At 44.6% G+C, this 17266-nt stretch overlaps 1 protein-coding gene across 5 annotated transcripts in view; it reads right to left on the bottom strand.

Annotated features, from left to right (window-relative positions):
• Positions 1-608: 608 nt before the first annotated feature.
• Positions 609-17266, bottom strand: part of paxx (PAXX non-homologous end joining factor) — a 44527-nt gene continuing 27869 nt past the window's right edge. For all 5 annotated transcript variants that reach the window (XM_068012722.1, XM_068012720.1, XM_068012724.1 and 2 more), the window contains exons 7-8: positions 7603-7699; positions 609-5928 (exon numbers count right to left, since the gene is read on the bottom strand). In XM_068012722.1, the coding sequence (XP_067868823.1) occupies positions 5868-5928; positions 7603-7699 (158 nt within the window). In that variant the 3' untranslated portion in view covers positions 609-5867. The remainder of the gene's footprint in view (positions 5929-7602; positions 7700-17266) is intronic.

Here is a 17266-nt window from a genome sequence, read left to right as displayed (position 1 = left end):
AAAAACCCCTCTTAAATCTTACATTATGCTCACATTACTTTGTAACCATGAATATTTGTGTCACAACCTGATCTTGAGTATCATATATTTAAGATGCCTTGCACTGTCTTAAATGGATTAACCGTTTGTGAAATGATTATTGGTGTAGTTGAATTGTTTACTTGTAAATAAATATATCTTGACTAAAACCCTGAAAGAATTCCATCTCTTTCTCCTGAATTTGTTTCTGATTATTTATTACTTGTCAGTTATTTATACTTAAGACAGTTTGGAGTTCACTGAAGGCCTTTCTCTCTTTATATGACAGCAAGGCTGCAGGATTTCCTAGTAAATGCCAGTTAACTTACTGATGCCATTCTATATAGAAACCATCCGAAGTCCTTTTTGTAAAATTCTAGGTAGTAGCCATCATTCTATTGTTATAACCAGGTGAGAAAGGGGTCTAGGGGTTCTCTCTCAGCCTTTGCCTGATTTAACCGTAAGAGGGTTTTATTTTAAAACACTGTTTTTAGCTTCCCCTCAGTGAATCCTTGTTCACTGCTTTCCAATTGCAAGGCAAAGAAATCAAATCAGACAGGTTTTCTTAGATTTAAATAAGAAAGGTGGAAGTTTATTAATCTTAAACTCTAATTCTATTAATGACTATGCGATGCAACCACGCTAGCATGCATATGCGATAAACACGCATGCAGATAAGAGACAGAAAAGGTAGAAAGACTAAAGGGGAAAAGTTTGAGGCACTAGTTGGGTTTCTATTTACTTTCCTTTGATGTAGAGCCTTTGGTTGCCGTTAAGTCTTGCCGTTTCATTGGGGCTCAGTGGATGCTTTAAACCTGTTTCAATGTAGGAGTCTTCTCTGTTAGGATTTAAGTGTGTTCAGTGGATCTGGAAATCAGTGAGAGAGAGAGCCAGACAGGAGAGAGGCACTCTTCCAAGTTCATTTGCAATCTGCAGTCTCTGTCTTCAAACTGTTCTGTAAGCACAATTCAAAACTCCAAGCTGGCCAGCAGGTTAGTCATGTGACAAACCCCTTATTTGGGATCAATCCTGTGGTTTGTGGATTTCAAAGCTCTGTGAGGGGGTGTAGTGCTGCCTCTTACACTGACGAGATGTGGATCACCAGACCAATCTCTGTTAATTGAATCAGTGAGCAATTCTTTAGTCTCTCCAAGCACTGTCTCCTAGTATACAAATGCTTCTCCAGCCACTGCTGATCTCTCTAACCAAGTCATCTCTTCACTCTAGCAACAGCTTAAAATGAATGTTCATGTGATGAAATTAATATTAATGGGCGGCACAGTGGCGCAGTGGTTAGCACTGCAGCCTCACAGCTCCAGCAACCTGGGTTCGATTCTGGGTACTGCCTGTGCGGAGTTTGCAAGTTCTCCCTGTGACCGCGTGGGTTTTTGCCGGGTGCTCTGGTTTCCTTCCACAGCCAAAGACTTGCAGGTTGACAGGTAAATTGGCCATTGTAAATTGCCCCTAGTGTAGGTAGGTGGCAGGGGAAGTGAGGGAAGGTGAGGATGTGGTAGGAATATGGGATTAATGTAGGATTAGTATAAATGGGTGGTTGATGGTCGGCACAGACTCGGGCAAATAAATAAAAATATGCCTCATTCGTGGCAGGGGGGGTCTTACTGACACTATGGGCTGGATTTTACGTCAGGCGGACGTGAGTGGCCACCGACAGAAAAGTCAGTGGTTAGGCCACTTCTAGAACATAGAACATAGAACATTACAGCGCAGTACAGGCCCTTCAGCCCTCGATGTTGCGCCGACCTGTGAAACCATCTGACCTACACTATTCCATTTTCATCCATATGTCTATCCAATGACCACTTAAATGCCCTTAAAGTTGGCGAGTCTACTACTGTTGCAGGCAGGGCGTTCCACGCCCCTACTACTCTCTGTGTAAAGAAACTACCTCTGACATCTGTTCTATATCTATCACCCCTCAACTTAAAGCTATGTCCCCTCGTGTTTGCCATCACCATCCGAGGAAAAAGGCTCTCACTATCCACCCTGTCCAACCCTCTGATTATCTTATATGTCTCTATTAAGTCACCTCTTCTCCTCCTTCTCTCTAACGAAAACAACCTCAAGTCCCTCAGCCTTTCCTCGTAAGACCTTCCCTCCATTCCAGGCAACATCCTAGTAAATCTCCTCTGCACCTTTTCCAAAGCTTCCACATCCTTCCGAAAATGCGGTGACCAGAACTGCACGCAATACTCCAGGTGCAGCCTCACCAGAGTTCTGTACAGCTGCAGCATGACCTCGTGGCTCCGAAACTCGATCCCCCTACTAATAAAAGCTAACACACCATATGCCTTCTTAACAGCTCTATTAACCTGGGTGGCAACTTTCAAGGATTTATGTACCTGGACACCAAGATCTCTCTGCTCATCTACACTACCAAGAATCTTCTGCCTAACCTGGGAATCCATCCCACATTTTACAGATCCCCAAGCTTTAATTGTTCCGAGGTGGGACTTCCACCCACTGGAGGAAGGAAGTCCTGCCTCATTGAGCTGCTGGCCAATCATCAGGCCGGCAGCTCTTAGTCCCAACAGCGCCATCAGGAGAGGTGGCCATTGCTGGGACTGCAGCCCAGCCAAGGACATGGAGCCAGGAGTGCAGGTAGGTTTGGTTTGTCTCGCTGGGTCAGGCCCCCGTGAGGCAATGGTGGTCGTTTGGGGGGAAGGGGGGTGCGTCTTGGGTCCTGGGGATGGTTGGGGAAGTGGGGGCGGCCCTCAATGGGGCCCCCTGCACCCGTCCCCGGGGTGCTGAGAGGCCGCCAGCTTTCACTGGTCGGCTTTTCCTGGCTCCAGGATGCCCACTTGTCATGGGTAAAATCCCCGTGGAGACAGTTAAAACTCTACCGCTTCCTACTGACAAACGTGGCTTCTGTTTCCACAATTCTTTTGTTCTTGGTTTTATACTTTCACTATTTACACTTCCAATTTTACATGGAAACACTTGTGATAATATTGGATGTCAGGCAGTTGCCTGTCATGGTGTATTGCAGGCTCTGGCTACTAGGTGGCACTGTGGCTTGGGTCCCAGTCTCTGAACTGTTTCTGCCAACTCCAGCTGCCGTTATGTTAATCTCCTCTGTCAATGTATTTTAAAAACTTTTGTAAAGAAACACATGCACCCATCAGCCCATGACTGACATCTTGCTGCCGTGGGGAGGGTGGAATTTGAAATTCAATGCTCCATTGTTATAGGGGCTGACGTTTGGATGAGACGTTAAACCGAGGCCCTGTCTAACCTCTCAGGTGGATGTAAAAGAGCTCGTGCACTATTTTGAAGAACAGCAGAGGAGTTCTCGCCAATGTCCTGGTCACTATTTATCCCTCAACCAACATCACAAGAACAGATTCTCATTATCACATGCTGCTTGAGCTAGCTTGTTGTTTGTAAATTTGCTGCCATGTTTCCCACATTGCAACAGTGACTACGCTTCAAATGTACTTTATTGGCTGTAAAGTGCTTTGAATGCTCAGATAGCTTTACCTCCATTGTGTTCTTGTGCACTCCAGTGTCTCTGTGCAAGTTCTTCACTAAATATAGCAGAGTTGGTCGGCCTGGCTTAGACTGCATGGTTGGGTAGAGCAGAGGAAGTGTAATTTTACAATTTTCCACCTCATATGAGAAGTGGGAACTCCAATTGCATCAGGTGCTGGAAGTGTTCTGTTTCCAGACATGAATATCCTAACATTGATGAGCACAAAAATCCACCTAAAAGTACAAATTTTACCAACCAATTATTATATAGAAAACCCTGTATTTTAACATCCTGTAAAAGCGAATTTATGTGTGCCTGTTTAAATGCTTTCTCTTTGTTACTCCTTCCCCTCTTCCCCCGACCTGTACCAACTCCAGGTCTAACTATTTACCTCACACTTCATGGGAAGGAAGGGGTACTTACTGTCATTTTATGTTTATATCTAACATGTTTGTCTATGGAAGTTAATCATTCAGCACCAGTGTCCCATCTGCTTCTCTAAACCAGGTTTGAAAAGCTGTTACAACAGTGGGGACTTAAAAGTGCCCAAACAAAACGGAAGATCTATATCACACATTCTGCAGCTGTTGGACACAGAGCTCCAGAAACCAATTTACCATGGCCAAGAAGCTGAATGTTTTGTTTCCTGTTTTATCACAACAATCAAATTTAGATGAAGTGGTTTTGTTTTCTGCAGCTGCGTGAAGCACCCATTATGTTTTTAACTGCTTCAGGAAGACAAAGGCTTATTTATCTCAGTGATTTGTTCAGCGTTGTAATTGTCATATTTACAGGGTACACGGTTTAATTGCTGCCGTTAAATTTGCAAATATTGTGGCTCATCCGATTAAAATATATAATTTAAATGGGGATTTAAAAAATACAGAGGTTGAGCTCATGCCACGAGAGGTTACATAGGTTGCATTTTGTATAGCTTGTGCTTTACATGTCAACAACAAGAAGTTACATCTTAATTATGTCTTTAATTTAGTGAAAAGACTTAAGGCTCTTCACAGGAGCACCGAATCAAAGCAGCGACATTAGGACAGGTGACCAAGGGCCTGTTCAAAGAGGTTGGTTTTAATGAATCTTAAAAGAGAAGTGGAGAGGTTTTGGTTGGGAATTTGAGAACTTGGAGCCTCAACAGCTTAAGACACGGCTGCCAATAGTGGTGTAAAGGAATAAGCGAATGGGCAAGAGGCCATGAACATCCCACAAGTACTTCACAACCAAAGAATTATTTTTGGAAATGCAGTCACTGTTGTTTTGTAGGCAATGAGACAATCAATGTGGGCATTGTATGGACCTACCAAGCATAAATGAGATAAACGCCCAGCTTATCTGTTTTACGGGTGTAGATTGAGGCAGGATTGATGGCTAAGGACACTGGGAGAACTGCCCTACTTTTCAAATAGTGCCATGGGATCTTTTCCATCCACTTAGACAGGTAGCTGGGGCCTTGGTTTAACGTCTCTTCTGAAAGACAGCACCTCTAACATAGCAGTTGAAATTGTACTCAGGGAAGTTAGGAAAGAGAAAAAAAATAACATTTATACAGCATCTTTCATGTCCTCAGAACATCCAAAAAGCATTTCACAGTCAATTTATTACTTTTGAAATTGAGTTTGTAGGCAAACGTGACATAGGAACAGAAGGTCATTCAGCCCATCGAGCCTGCTCCACTATTCAATTAGATCATGGCTGATCATCTACCTCAACATGCTCAATGATTGAGCTTCCACAGCCCTCTGGGGTAGAGAATTCCAAAAATTCACCATCCTCTGAGTAAGGAAATTCCTCCTCATCTCAGTCTTAAATGGCCTGCCCTTATTCTAAGACTATGCCTCTGGTTCTATACTCACCAGCCAGCGGAAATATCCTATCTACATCCACCCTGTCACGCTCTATAAGAGTTTGTAAGTTTCAATGAGATCACCTCTCATTCTTTGAAACTGGAGAGAATACAGGCCCAGTTCCCTCAATCTCGCCTCATAAAATAATCCCACCATTGTAGGGATTAGACTGGTGAACCTCCGTTGCATTCCCTCTATGGCAAGTATATCTTTCTTTTGATAAGGAGACCAAAACTGTGCACAATACTCAACTTAAACCCCACTCCTGTTTGTGAACTTTACCAAATACACAGAGCATGCTACACACTGTGAAACATTTTTTTTTTTGCTTTCAACCTTTAATTTACAAAGCTTTATAAAATGTCCCACTACTATTTGTTAAACAAACACGGACAGTATTTTTAAAATCAATATTCATTATTTTCTATAAGAAGAAATAATTTATGATAAACTATACTTCATTATAAATATCTTCAGCAAATTCATTTCAAGCCCAATGGGATGCTTCACTCATCGCTGTCATCAAGGCAGTTATCTTCAAAACTCACTCCAGTGGGAGTCTTCGTTCTGAATGGAGGAGGAAAGAGACAGTTTGTATCTGTGACACAGGGAGTCCAACCTTTGATGTGTACAAAACACTATTACAGCAGTGACTATACTTCAAAAGTACCTAACTGGCTGTACAGCGCTTTGGGATATCTGGTGGTCGTGATAGGCACTATGTAAAGACAAGTTTTTTTTTCCTTTTCAGTGGCACCACTTATTTGCAAAGTATAAGACTTAGACGGTCAATGCTCAGGGTAACAGCAGCTGAAGAACAGGTACTGTAAAAGCAAAAGAGCTTTAAAGGCAAAGTGCCTTGTGAGACACCTCAGTTGCCATCACAATTTTTTCTTCATATATTCTTTCATTTTTCTCTTCATTTGACATCATCAGCAATGTTCTGGGACATTCAATGAACTGGGAAACACCTGGAAATTTCCCTTAGGCGATGAGGCTCCTTTAAGTGTCATTTGTGAGTCGCACTGCTTTGAAACAAAAAGAAAACAGAGGAGCCAGGGGTACCGTGAATTAGAGGCTGGCTTTTCGCATCTCAGACTTGCGTGAAAGTCCAGCGTAGACTGGTGTCATTAAAAGTTTTGTTTGTCTGTCAGAATCCTTTGTGAAAATGATTTTATTTTCAGTCCACTAATGGGGTTGGGCCTACACCACAAAATTGGCACTCATCACGCTAGCCAAGGCTGTGCTAGTGGTTATGGTATTGGAATTAGCAACCCAGAGGTTGTGTGTTCATAGATCCGACATGGCAAATTGTGAAATTGAAAATGACGTAGAAAACTGTTAGATTATAGTAAAAACCTAACTAATTCACTAATGCCCTGTAGGGAGAGCAACCTGTCACCTCTGCCTGGTCTGGCCTACATGTGACTCCATTTCAACACTGTGTGGCTGTCTCTTAATACGCTCAGGGCTGATAGGGATGGGCAATATGTACTGTTATTGCCAGTGTCATCCACCCAAGAACAAATAAACAAAAGAGAATTGACAAGGCCATTCAAACTAGCCCAAAGATGGCCAATATGGGATACAGCAACTTGCATTTAGATAGCGCCTTTAACATAGCAAAACATCCCAAGGTGCATCACAGGAGTGTTATCAGACAAAAGAAGTCAGGCATCTATAGCTTCACCCCTCCCTATCTCTGTAACCTTGTCCAGCCCCATCACTCTCCAAGATCTCTGTGCTCCTCCAACTTCTGTTCATCCCCAATTTCAATCACTGCATCATTGGGGGCTGTGCCTTCAGCTCCCTAGGCCCTAAGCTCTGGAATTCCCTCCCAAGCTTCCTTACTGCTCTCTCCTCCTTGAAGACGCTCAGTAAACCTACCTCTTTAACCAAGCTTTTGCTCACCTGTCCTAATATCTCCTTATGTGGCTTGGTGTCAAACTTTGATCACTAAATCTCTCGTGTAGCGTCCAGAGATCTATTATTACATTAAAGGCACTATATAAATGCAAGTGGTTGATGTAGAAGGTGGTCTTCTAAGGTTGAGGTTTGGATAGAGAAGAAGGTGCTTTACTTTGCATCAAAGTGACGCGAGGCACTAAATATCTGCAAAAAGAAAATACGAAATGAAGGATATGCCGCTGGGACCTGGCCTCGTATACTTCACAGTTGTTGGCCCAAAGGCAGTTTCAGCAAAGCCTGAGTAGCATAAAAAAATTGGAGGAAGCAGATTACCTCTTACTGCCAGGATTTATCAGGGACTCTCCTGCAAGCCTCTTCTTAGCCACTGGTGAAGATTCAGGTCCATTTCCCTTCCTCTTGGAATCATAGTCTACAACCAAATAGCAACAGAATTCAATCATGGAAACATAGAATGATACAGCATACAAGGAGAGCATGTTGTCCATCATGTCTTTGCCTGCTCTTTGAAAGAGCAATATAATTAATCTCACTCCCTAGTTCATAACAACTCACTGTGTAAAAGATGTTTTCCTCATCTCGCCTCTGGTTCGTTTGCAAATTATCTTAAATCTGTGCCCTCTGGTTACCAACCCTTCCGCCACTGTTCACAGTTTCTCCTTACTTACGCCATCAAAATCCTTCATGATTTTGAACACCTAGGACCATAGAACAATTGCAGCACAGAAGGAGGCCATTCAGCCCATCGTGTCTGCGCCAGCTGACAAAACTAGCCGCCCAATCTAATCCCACCTTCCAGCACCATGTCCATAACCTTGCAGGTTTCAGCACTTCAGGTGCATGTCCAGGTACCTTTTAAAAGAATTGAGGGTTTCTGTCTCCACCACCATTCCTGGCAGTGAATTCCAGACACCCGCCACCCTCTGGGTGAAAAAGTTTTTCCTCATGTTCCCTCTAATCCTTCTACCAATCACCTTAAATCTGTGCCCCCTGGTAACTGACCTCCCCTCCAGGGGAAACAGGTCCTTCCTGTCCACTCTATCTAGGCCCCTCAATTTTGTACACCTCAATTAAGTCTCCCCTCAGCCTCCTCAGTTCCAGGGAAAACAACCCTAGCCTATCCAATCTTTTCTTTTCGCTGTAACTTTCAAGCCCTGGAAACATTCTTGTAAATCTCCTCTGTACTCTCTTCCGAGCAATTATGTCCTTTCTGTAATGTGGTGACCAGAATGGTACACAATACTCCAGCTGTGGCCTAACCAGCGTTTTATACAGTGTCAGCATCACTTCCCTGTTTGTGTATTCTATACTTCGGCCAATAACCGAAAGCAATCCATATGCCTTCTTCACAACTCTATCTACCTGTCTTGCACTCCAAGGTTTCTCACTTCTTCTACCCCTTGTTTTATTTGCCCTCCCCAAATGTATTAGCTCACACTTCACTGGATTGAATTCCATTTGCCACTTCCCCGCCCATTCGACCAAACCATTGATATCATTCTGGAGTCTATGGTTATCCTCTTCACAATTAACTGCACGGCCAATTTTTGTGTCATCTGCAAATTTCCCAATCATGCCTCCCACATTTGAGTCTAAATCATTAATATATACAAACAGCAAAGGACCCAACACTGAGCCCTGTGGAATGCCACTGGAAACCGCTTTCCATTCGCAAAAACATCTGTCGACTACTACCCTTTGTTTCCTTTCCTTGAGCCAATTCTGGATTCAACCTGCCATGTTCTCCTGTATCCCATGGGCTTTCAGTTTACTGACCAGTCTGCCATGCGGGACCTTGTCAAATGCCTTACTAAAATCCATGTAGACCATATCCACTGCACTACCCTCATCAATCCTCCCTGTTACTTCCTCAAAAAACTCAATTAAGTTAGTAAGACATGACACTCCTCTAACAAATCCATCTACCAACCTATATCAAATCTCTCCTTAACCTTTCCTGCTGTATGGAAAACAATCCCAGCTTCTTGAATCTCTCCATGTAACCATTGTTGCCATTCTACTAAATCTCCTCTGCACCTTCTCTAAGGTTGTGGCATACTTCCTAAAATGTGGCGCTCAGAATTGACCACAGAAAGACTTTTAGAAAGGCTTAGCTCACCTTCCTTTCTTTAGTACTCTATTCCTCTACTAATAAGGTCAAGGATTCCATATGCCTTTTTAAGTACTGCCACCTTCAAAACATGTGTACTTACACCCCCAGGTTTCTCTGTTCCTGCACCCCTTAAAATTGTACCATTTAGTTTATATTGCCTCTCCACATTGTTTCAATGAAAATGAACCACTTCACACTTCCCTGTGTTAAATTTTATCTTCCATGTGTTTGAATATTTCACCTGTCTGCCTAAAGTCTGTTACCAACATCCTCATTATTTACTACATTTCAGAGTTTTGTGTCATAGAGATAGACAGCACTGAAACAGGCCCTTCGGCCCACTGAGTCTGTGCCGACCAACAACCACCCATTGATACTAATTCTACATTAATCCAATATTCCCTACCACATCCCCACCATTCTCCTACCTACACTAGGGGCAATTTATAATGGCCAATTTACCTATCAACCTGCAAGTCTTTGGCTGTGGGAGGAAACCAGAGCACCCGGCAGAAACCCACGCGGTCACAGAGAGAACTGCAAACTCCGCACAGGCAGTACCCAGAACCGAACCCGAGTCACTGGAGCTGTGAGGCTGCGGTGCTAACCACTGCGCCGCCCCATCTATTTGTCATCTGCAAACTTTGAAATTATGCCATGTATACCCAAGTCCAGTTCATTAATATATGTCAAAAAAAGAGAAGTGGTCCTAACACTGACCCCTGAGGGACACCACTGTATACTTCACTCCAGTCTCAAAACAACAGTTCACCACTACTCTGCTTTCTGTCCCTTAGCCAGTTTCATATCCAGGCAGACACGATCCCTTTAAAACAGTTGAATTAACCTAGAAACTGTCAGAACTCTCCATAACTGAAATAGTGAAAATAATCAATAAAATGACCAATATTTCTAACTTACCAATTTCTTCTCTATTTTTAATCTGTAAGTCTTTGCTCGAGTCGCTCTGAACAGGCTCCAGAAGCTGGCCGAGCGCGTCTACCCTGAGGCACAGTGTGGTTTTCGTGCAGAGAGATCGACCATTGACATGCTGTTCTCCCTTCGTCAGATACAGGAGAAATGCCATGAACAACAGATGCCCCTCTCCATTGCTTTCATTGATCTCACCAAAGCCTTTGACCTCGTCAGCAGACGTGGTCTCTTCAGACTACTAGAAAAGATCGGATGTCCACCAAAGCTACTAAGTATCATCACCTCATTCCATGACAATATGAAAGGCACAATTCAACATGGTGGCTCCTCATCAGAGCCCTTTCCTATCCTGAGTGGTGTGAAACAGGGCTGTGTTCTCGCACCCACACTTTTTGGGATTTTCTTCTCCCTGCTGCTTTCACATGCGTTCAAATCCTCTGAAGAAGGAATTTTCCTCCACACAAGATCAGGGGGCAGGTTGTTCAACCTTGCCCATCTAAGAGTGAAGTCCAAAGTACGGAAAGTCCTCATCAGAGAACTCCTCTTTGCTGACGATGCTGCTTTAACATCTCACACTGAAGAGTGCCTGCAGAGTCTCATCGACAGGTTTGCGTCTGCCTGCAATGAATTTGGCCTAACCATCAGCCTCAAGAAAACGAACATCATGGGGCAGGACGTCAGAAATGCTCCATCCATCAATATTGGCGACCACGCTCTGGAAGTGGTTCAAGAGTTCACCTACCTAGGCTCAACTATCACCAGTAACCTGTCTCTAGATGCAGAAATCAACAAGCGCATGGGAAAGGCTTCCACTGCGATGTCCAGACTGGCCAAGAGAGTGTGGGAAAATGGCGCACTGACACGGAACACAAAAGTCCGAGTGTATCAGGCCTGTGTCCTCAGTACCTTGCTCTACGGCAGCGAGGCCTGGACAACGTATGCCAGCCAAGAGCGACGTCTCAATTCATTCCATCTTCGCTGCCTTTGGAGAATACTTGGCATCAGGTGGCAGGACCGTATTTCCAACACAGAAGTCCTTGAAGCGGCCAACACCCCCAGCTTATACACACTACTGAGTCAGCGGCGCTTGAGATGGCTTGGCCATGTGAGCCGCATGGAAGATGGCAGGATCCCCAAAGACACATTGTACAGCGAGCTCGCCACTGGTATCAGACCCACCGGCCGTCCATGTCTCCGCTATAAAGACGTCTGCAAACGCGACATGAAATCGTGTGACATTGATCACAAGTCGTGGGAGTCAATTGCCAGCATTTGCCAGAGCTGGCGGGCAGCCATAAAGACAGGGCTAAATTGTGGCGAGTCGAAGAGACTTAGTAGTTGGCGGGAAAAAAGACAGAGGCGCAAGGGGAGAGCCAACTGTGCAACAGCCCCGACAAACAAATTTCTCTGCAGCACCTGTGGAAGAGCCTGTCACTCCAGAATTGGCTTTTATAGCCACTCCAGGCACTGCTTCACAAACCACTGACCACCTCCAGGCGCATATCCATTGTCTCTCGAGATAAGGAGGCCCAAAAGGAAAAAGGAGAATGAAAGAATAACTGGACAGTTTTCCTACTTTGAACTATCACTCTGAGGAAATGATGAAGCCAGACTCTTCTCGATATTAAAATTATTTTCCAGATTTCCTCAGTGACTTGCAGGTGAGGGGGTTAACTGTCTAATGACACACTGGAGACTTCCTGTTACGTGTTGCCAGTGTCTTGGAATATTGCCCTCCCAATCCCCCCAGGCTCAATGATAGAGCAGTTCAGCACATCATTGCAAAAGACAAGGCTGAACATTTGCAACCATCTTCAGCCAGAAGTGCTGAGTGGATGATCCATCTTGGCCTTCTCCTGAGGTGCCCACTATTATAGATGCCAGTCTTCAGACAATTCGACTCACCCCACGTGTTATCAAGAAACGGCTGAAGACACTGGATACAGAAAAGGATATGGGCTCTTGACAACATTCCAGCAATAGTACTAAAGATTGTGCTCCAGAACTAGCCATGCCTGTAGCCAAGCTGTTCCCGTACAGCTACAATACTAGTATCTACCCGACAATGTGGAATATTGTCCAGTTATGTCCTGTCCATAAAAAGTAGGACAAATCCAATCCAGCCAATTACTGCCTGATCATTCTATTCTCAATCATGAGCAAAGTGATGAAAGATGTCGTCAACAGTGCTATCAAGTGGCAGTTACTCACTAATAACTTGCTCAATGATGCTCATTGTGGGTTCTGCCAGGGCTACCCAGCTCCAGACCTCATCACAGCATTGGTCCAAACATGGACAAAAGAGCAGAATTCCAGAGGTGAGGTGAGAGTGACTGCCTTTGTCATCAAGGCAACATTTGACCGAGTGTGGCACCAAGGGGCCTGAGCCAAATTGAAGTAAATGGGAATCAGGGGGAATATTCACCACTGGTTGCAGTCATACCTAGCACAAAGGAAGATGGTTGTGATTGTTGGAAGCCAATCTTCTCAGCCCCAGGACATCACTGTAGAAGTTCCTCAGGGTAACGTTCTAGGCCTAACCATCTTCAGCTGCTTTATCAATGATCTTCTTTCCAACATAAGGTCAGAAGTGAGGATGTTTGCTTATGATTTTACAGTGTTCAGTACCATTTACAATCCCTCAGATACTGAAGCAGACCGTGCCCACATGCAGCAAGAACTGGACAACATTCAGGCTCGGGCTCAGAAGTAGCAAGTATCATTCACATCACGCAAGTGCCGGGGAATGACCATCTCCAGCAACAGAGAATCTAACCACCTCCCAATGCTTTGACATTCAACGGCATTACCATCGCTGAATTCCCCACAATCAACATCCTGCGGGTTATCATTGACCAGAAACTTAACTAGACTAGTCACATAAATATCGTGGCTACAAGAGAAGGTGAGCAACTCATTTCCTGACTCCACAAAGCCTGTCCACCATCCACAAGACACAAGTCAGGAGTGTGATGAAATATGCTCCACTTGCTGGATGAATGCAGCTTTGACAACACTGAAGTAGCTCAACAGTATCCAAGGCAAAGCAGCCCACTTGATCGGCACCCCATCCACCACCTTAAACATTCACTCCCTCCACCACCAGTGGATAGTGGCTGCAGTGTGTATCATCGACAAGATACATTACAGCAACTCACCAAGGCTCCTTCGACAGCACCTTCCAAATCCGCGACCTTTACCACCTACAAGAACAAGGGCAGGAGACTCATGGGAACATCACCACCTGCAAGTTCCCCTCCAAGTCACACATCACCCCGATTTGGAACTATATTGCCATTTCTTCATTGTCACTGGGTCAAAATCCTGGAACTCCCTCCCTAAGAGCACTGTGGATGTATCTACATCACATGGACTGCAGCGGTTCAAGAAGGCGGCTTACCAACAGTTTCTCAAGGGCAGTTAGGGATGGGCAATAAATGCTGATCTTGCCAGCGATGCTCAATCTCAAGAACAACTGAAAAAAACCTGGAGTAAGTAAAAGAGTCAAACACACCTAGGAGAACACAGTTTTTAGTTGCTGTTAATTATACAATATTGTGTTTAATTACATGCAGGTGGGGGGTGTTAACTGGGGTTGTGCTTGAGCACATATAAGGAGATGCTTACTGAGTCTGGTGGAAGATTCGAGTAAGGAGCTTTATGATTACCCTTCAATGTTCTCTGAGTCTGAACCATATGACCAGTGGAAGAATGAAGTGGATATTTTTATGAACAAGTGGTGGATTTTTAAAAAGAAACATTCTTTGTATTTCCCACAAACTGTAAACAGATTATGATTGAATTTTTTTCTCCCTTGAACCCTGACTAGTAAAGGACCCCAACAACAATACAATTGTTAAGATTAAAACAAAGAAGTAGGGTTTATTAACACACACTCTTAAACTCGGGAAGGGGATTAACTTTGCAATGCACACTCACAAAATTACACAGAAAGGTTAAAGGCATAAAAAAGGCAAGGATATTTACTAAATAGATAATTAGCTTAACTATGAACTAACATGAGTTTCAGTTGAAACGAAAATCTGTTTTAATTAACAGTATGTCCAAAACTGGAGATCACCGACTGGAAATGCTGAGTGGGGTAGGAGTCGTTGACAATACCTCTTCTCCTACACTTTCTTCTTCTTGCACTCTCAGAGGCAGCTTAATTGCTGAAGTCACATTATTTGACAGAGAGAAAACTGGCAGAAAGCAGACTTTCCTGCTATTTTGCAGCCAGTGTCTTTTTTTAAAATTTTCTAGCTGTTTTGCTGACTGTGTCTTCTTTTTAATTTTTCTTGCTGCTTACAAGAAGGCCTCAGAGAAAACAAAATGCAGCTTGAAGGCAGCTGGGTAGCACAGTTCCCTGTCCCGCTACATGACCCAGGTAAGTCACCCTGGCCTCAGCGAACTCGCTTTTTTTCCTAAGTTGACCACAAGATTTGCCCTTTTCAGACCCTGGAACAGCCTCCAGCTGCTTTAAATGCTCGTCCCAGGTGTTACTGTAAATGATCAAGTTGTCCAGGTACACAGCACAATTGCTAAGTCCAGCTACTAGCTGATTTGTCAACCTTGGAAATGTTGCTGGGGCATTTGTAAGACCAAAGGGCATAACTTTACACTGATATAGGCCATCCGGAGTTACAAAGGCTGAGATCGCTCTCGCTCTGGGGGTCATAGGGAGTTGCTAGTACCCTTTTAAAAGGGCAATTTTGCTGAGGTAGGTTGAGTGGCCCACCTTGTCTTTACAATCCTCAAGGCATGGGATTGGATAGGAATCGGCTCTGGTTAGAGCGTTTACATTTCAGCAATCAACACAGAGCAGTGTGGATCCATCCGGCTTCAGGACCAGTACAATAGGGGAGCTCCAACTGCTTTGGCTCGGCTCAATTATATCATTATCCAGCATGTACTGGATTTCCTGCCTAACCTGTGTCAGCTTGTCGGGGCTCAGCCAGTAGGGGTTTTGTTTGATTGGTGGTGTGTCCCCCACATCCACGTCATGAACTGTTAAGGTGGTACATTCCGGCTGATCTTTACAGATCTCTTTCCCAGCAAGGTGGACACCTCCTTCCACAGCTTTTGGGTCAGGTATGTCAGCTCAGTGGTTAATTCTTTCAAGACTTCAGCGTTTGTCAGTCTGGTACCCGGGGGTTCAACTGGGGTCTCCTCCTCCTCAACTGACTCCTCCTGGCTGCCCTCAGATATTACCACCCTCTGGCAAACACCCCCAGTTGACTGGGCTCTCGGCTATAATATTTCTTAAGCATGTTAATGTGGCATAACCGGTGCTTCTTCCTACTGTCAGGGGTGCGGATTAGGTAATTAACTGTACTGAGCTGTTTAGCCACCTGATACTGGCCACTGAATTTGGCTCAGATAGGGGCAGTAGGTAGGGGTAGTAGCACTAGGACCTGGTCTCCTGGTTGAAGGGTCCAGGCCTGGGCATGCCTGTCTGCTTGTTGTTTCATGATTCTGAGAGGTCTTTAAATGCTCTTTGGCCACCGCGCAGGCATTGAAGAGACGTTCCCGGAAGGTGGAAACATATTCTCACATGGCGATGTCCTTCTGGTGTTCCAGGAATTTCTCTTTCAGGAACTTTAGGGGGCCCCGCATGTCATGCCCACAAATTAATTCGAAGGGGCTGAAGCCGGTGGTCTCATTTGGGGAGTCCCTGGTGACAAACAGCAGGAACCCTAAACTTTAGGCCCAGTCATGTGGATACTCAGAGCAATAGATCCTTATCATGGTTTTCAGGTGTCTGGTGATACCTCTCTAGCACTCCCTGGGACTGAGGTTGATACCACGACGACTTCAGCTGGGTCATTCCTAAGCCGTGTACAACCTCGTGAAAAACGCAGGACATGAAGTTGGATCACTGGTCTGACTGGATCTCCCTTGGCGGACTGTACCTGGTGAAGAACTGGGTTAGTCCTTTTCTCACGGCCTTGGCTGTGATTTTCCTGAGGGGTATGGCTTCGGGGAATCGGGTGGCTAAGTCCATTATGGTAAGGAGGTAGTGACAGCTGGTCTTGGTTTTGGCCCCACGCAGTCTATTAATATTCAGTACATGACAATAACACCAAGTGCACAAAACACAATGGACAGCTGGTTCTTATCTGTTCACAACAATATGTGGACATGGGTTATGCCCCTAGAGGAAACAAGGTAAGGCCTTGACGTTGTCACTTCCTACCAGAAGTAAAATCAAAAGTAAAGTATTTTGTGAGCTGGATGTTTGTCAGTTGGATACTGATGAAGGTTTGGATCTGATATTAGAGTTCTTGAATTAAATATACAAGAAAGATGATCTATTAAATGCCGATGTGGCATGGTCAGACTTTGATAGATTTTGGAAGACAGATGGTTAATCAATGGGGGAATATATCATGGACTTTTACAGACTGCATAAAAGATTGAGGAAATTCAATTTAGAGATCCCTGGTTCAGTGCTAGCATTTAAATTGCTAGATTGTGCTAGGGTGTCACATATGGACAGGCTCCTTGTTCTAACTGGGGTCCAGTTCTCCGAAAAAGACATCCTGTTAGATCAGGTGTCTGCTGCCTTAAAGAATTTCCTGGGGAAACAGTCATTTCCTGCAGCCTAGGTGGAACAAATGGAAAATTCTGTGGTGACACGAAGAATAGAGGACTCAATGATTGCCAGATTTCAAAATGGTTCCGATACTAGATGCAGGCATCAGTACAATGGAAGAGTTACAGACAGGAGGGGCTGGATTTTACCAGCCCCTCAGTGTCATGGATAGTGGCGGTTAGGCCCCTAAAATGCTTGCGGTAGCAACCCGCCACAACTCACGACAGCGAGAAGACCCCGCCGGATATTAGCGGCAGTGGCAGCGAGGCCTCGTTGCGGCCAACCCGCCGCAAATGAACGAACCTGCTTCCAGTGGCCATCCCATGCCAATTTTATGG

Source organism: Heterodontus francisci, chromosome 32, assembly GCF_036365525.1.
Source record: "Heterodontus francisci isolate sHetFra1 chromosome 32, sHetFra1.hap1, whole genome shotgun sequence".
Lineage (NCBI taxonomy): Eukaryota > Metazoa > Chordata > Chondrichthyes > Heterodontiformes > Heterodontidae > Heterodontus > Heterodontus francisci.
This window is presented reverse-complemented; position numbering and strand designations above follow the sequence as displayed.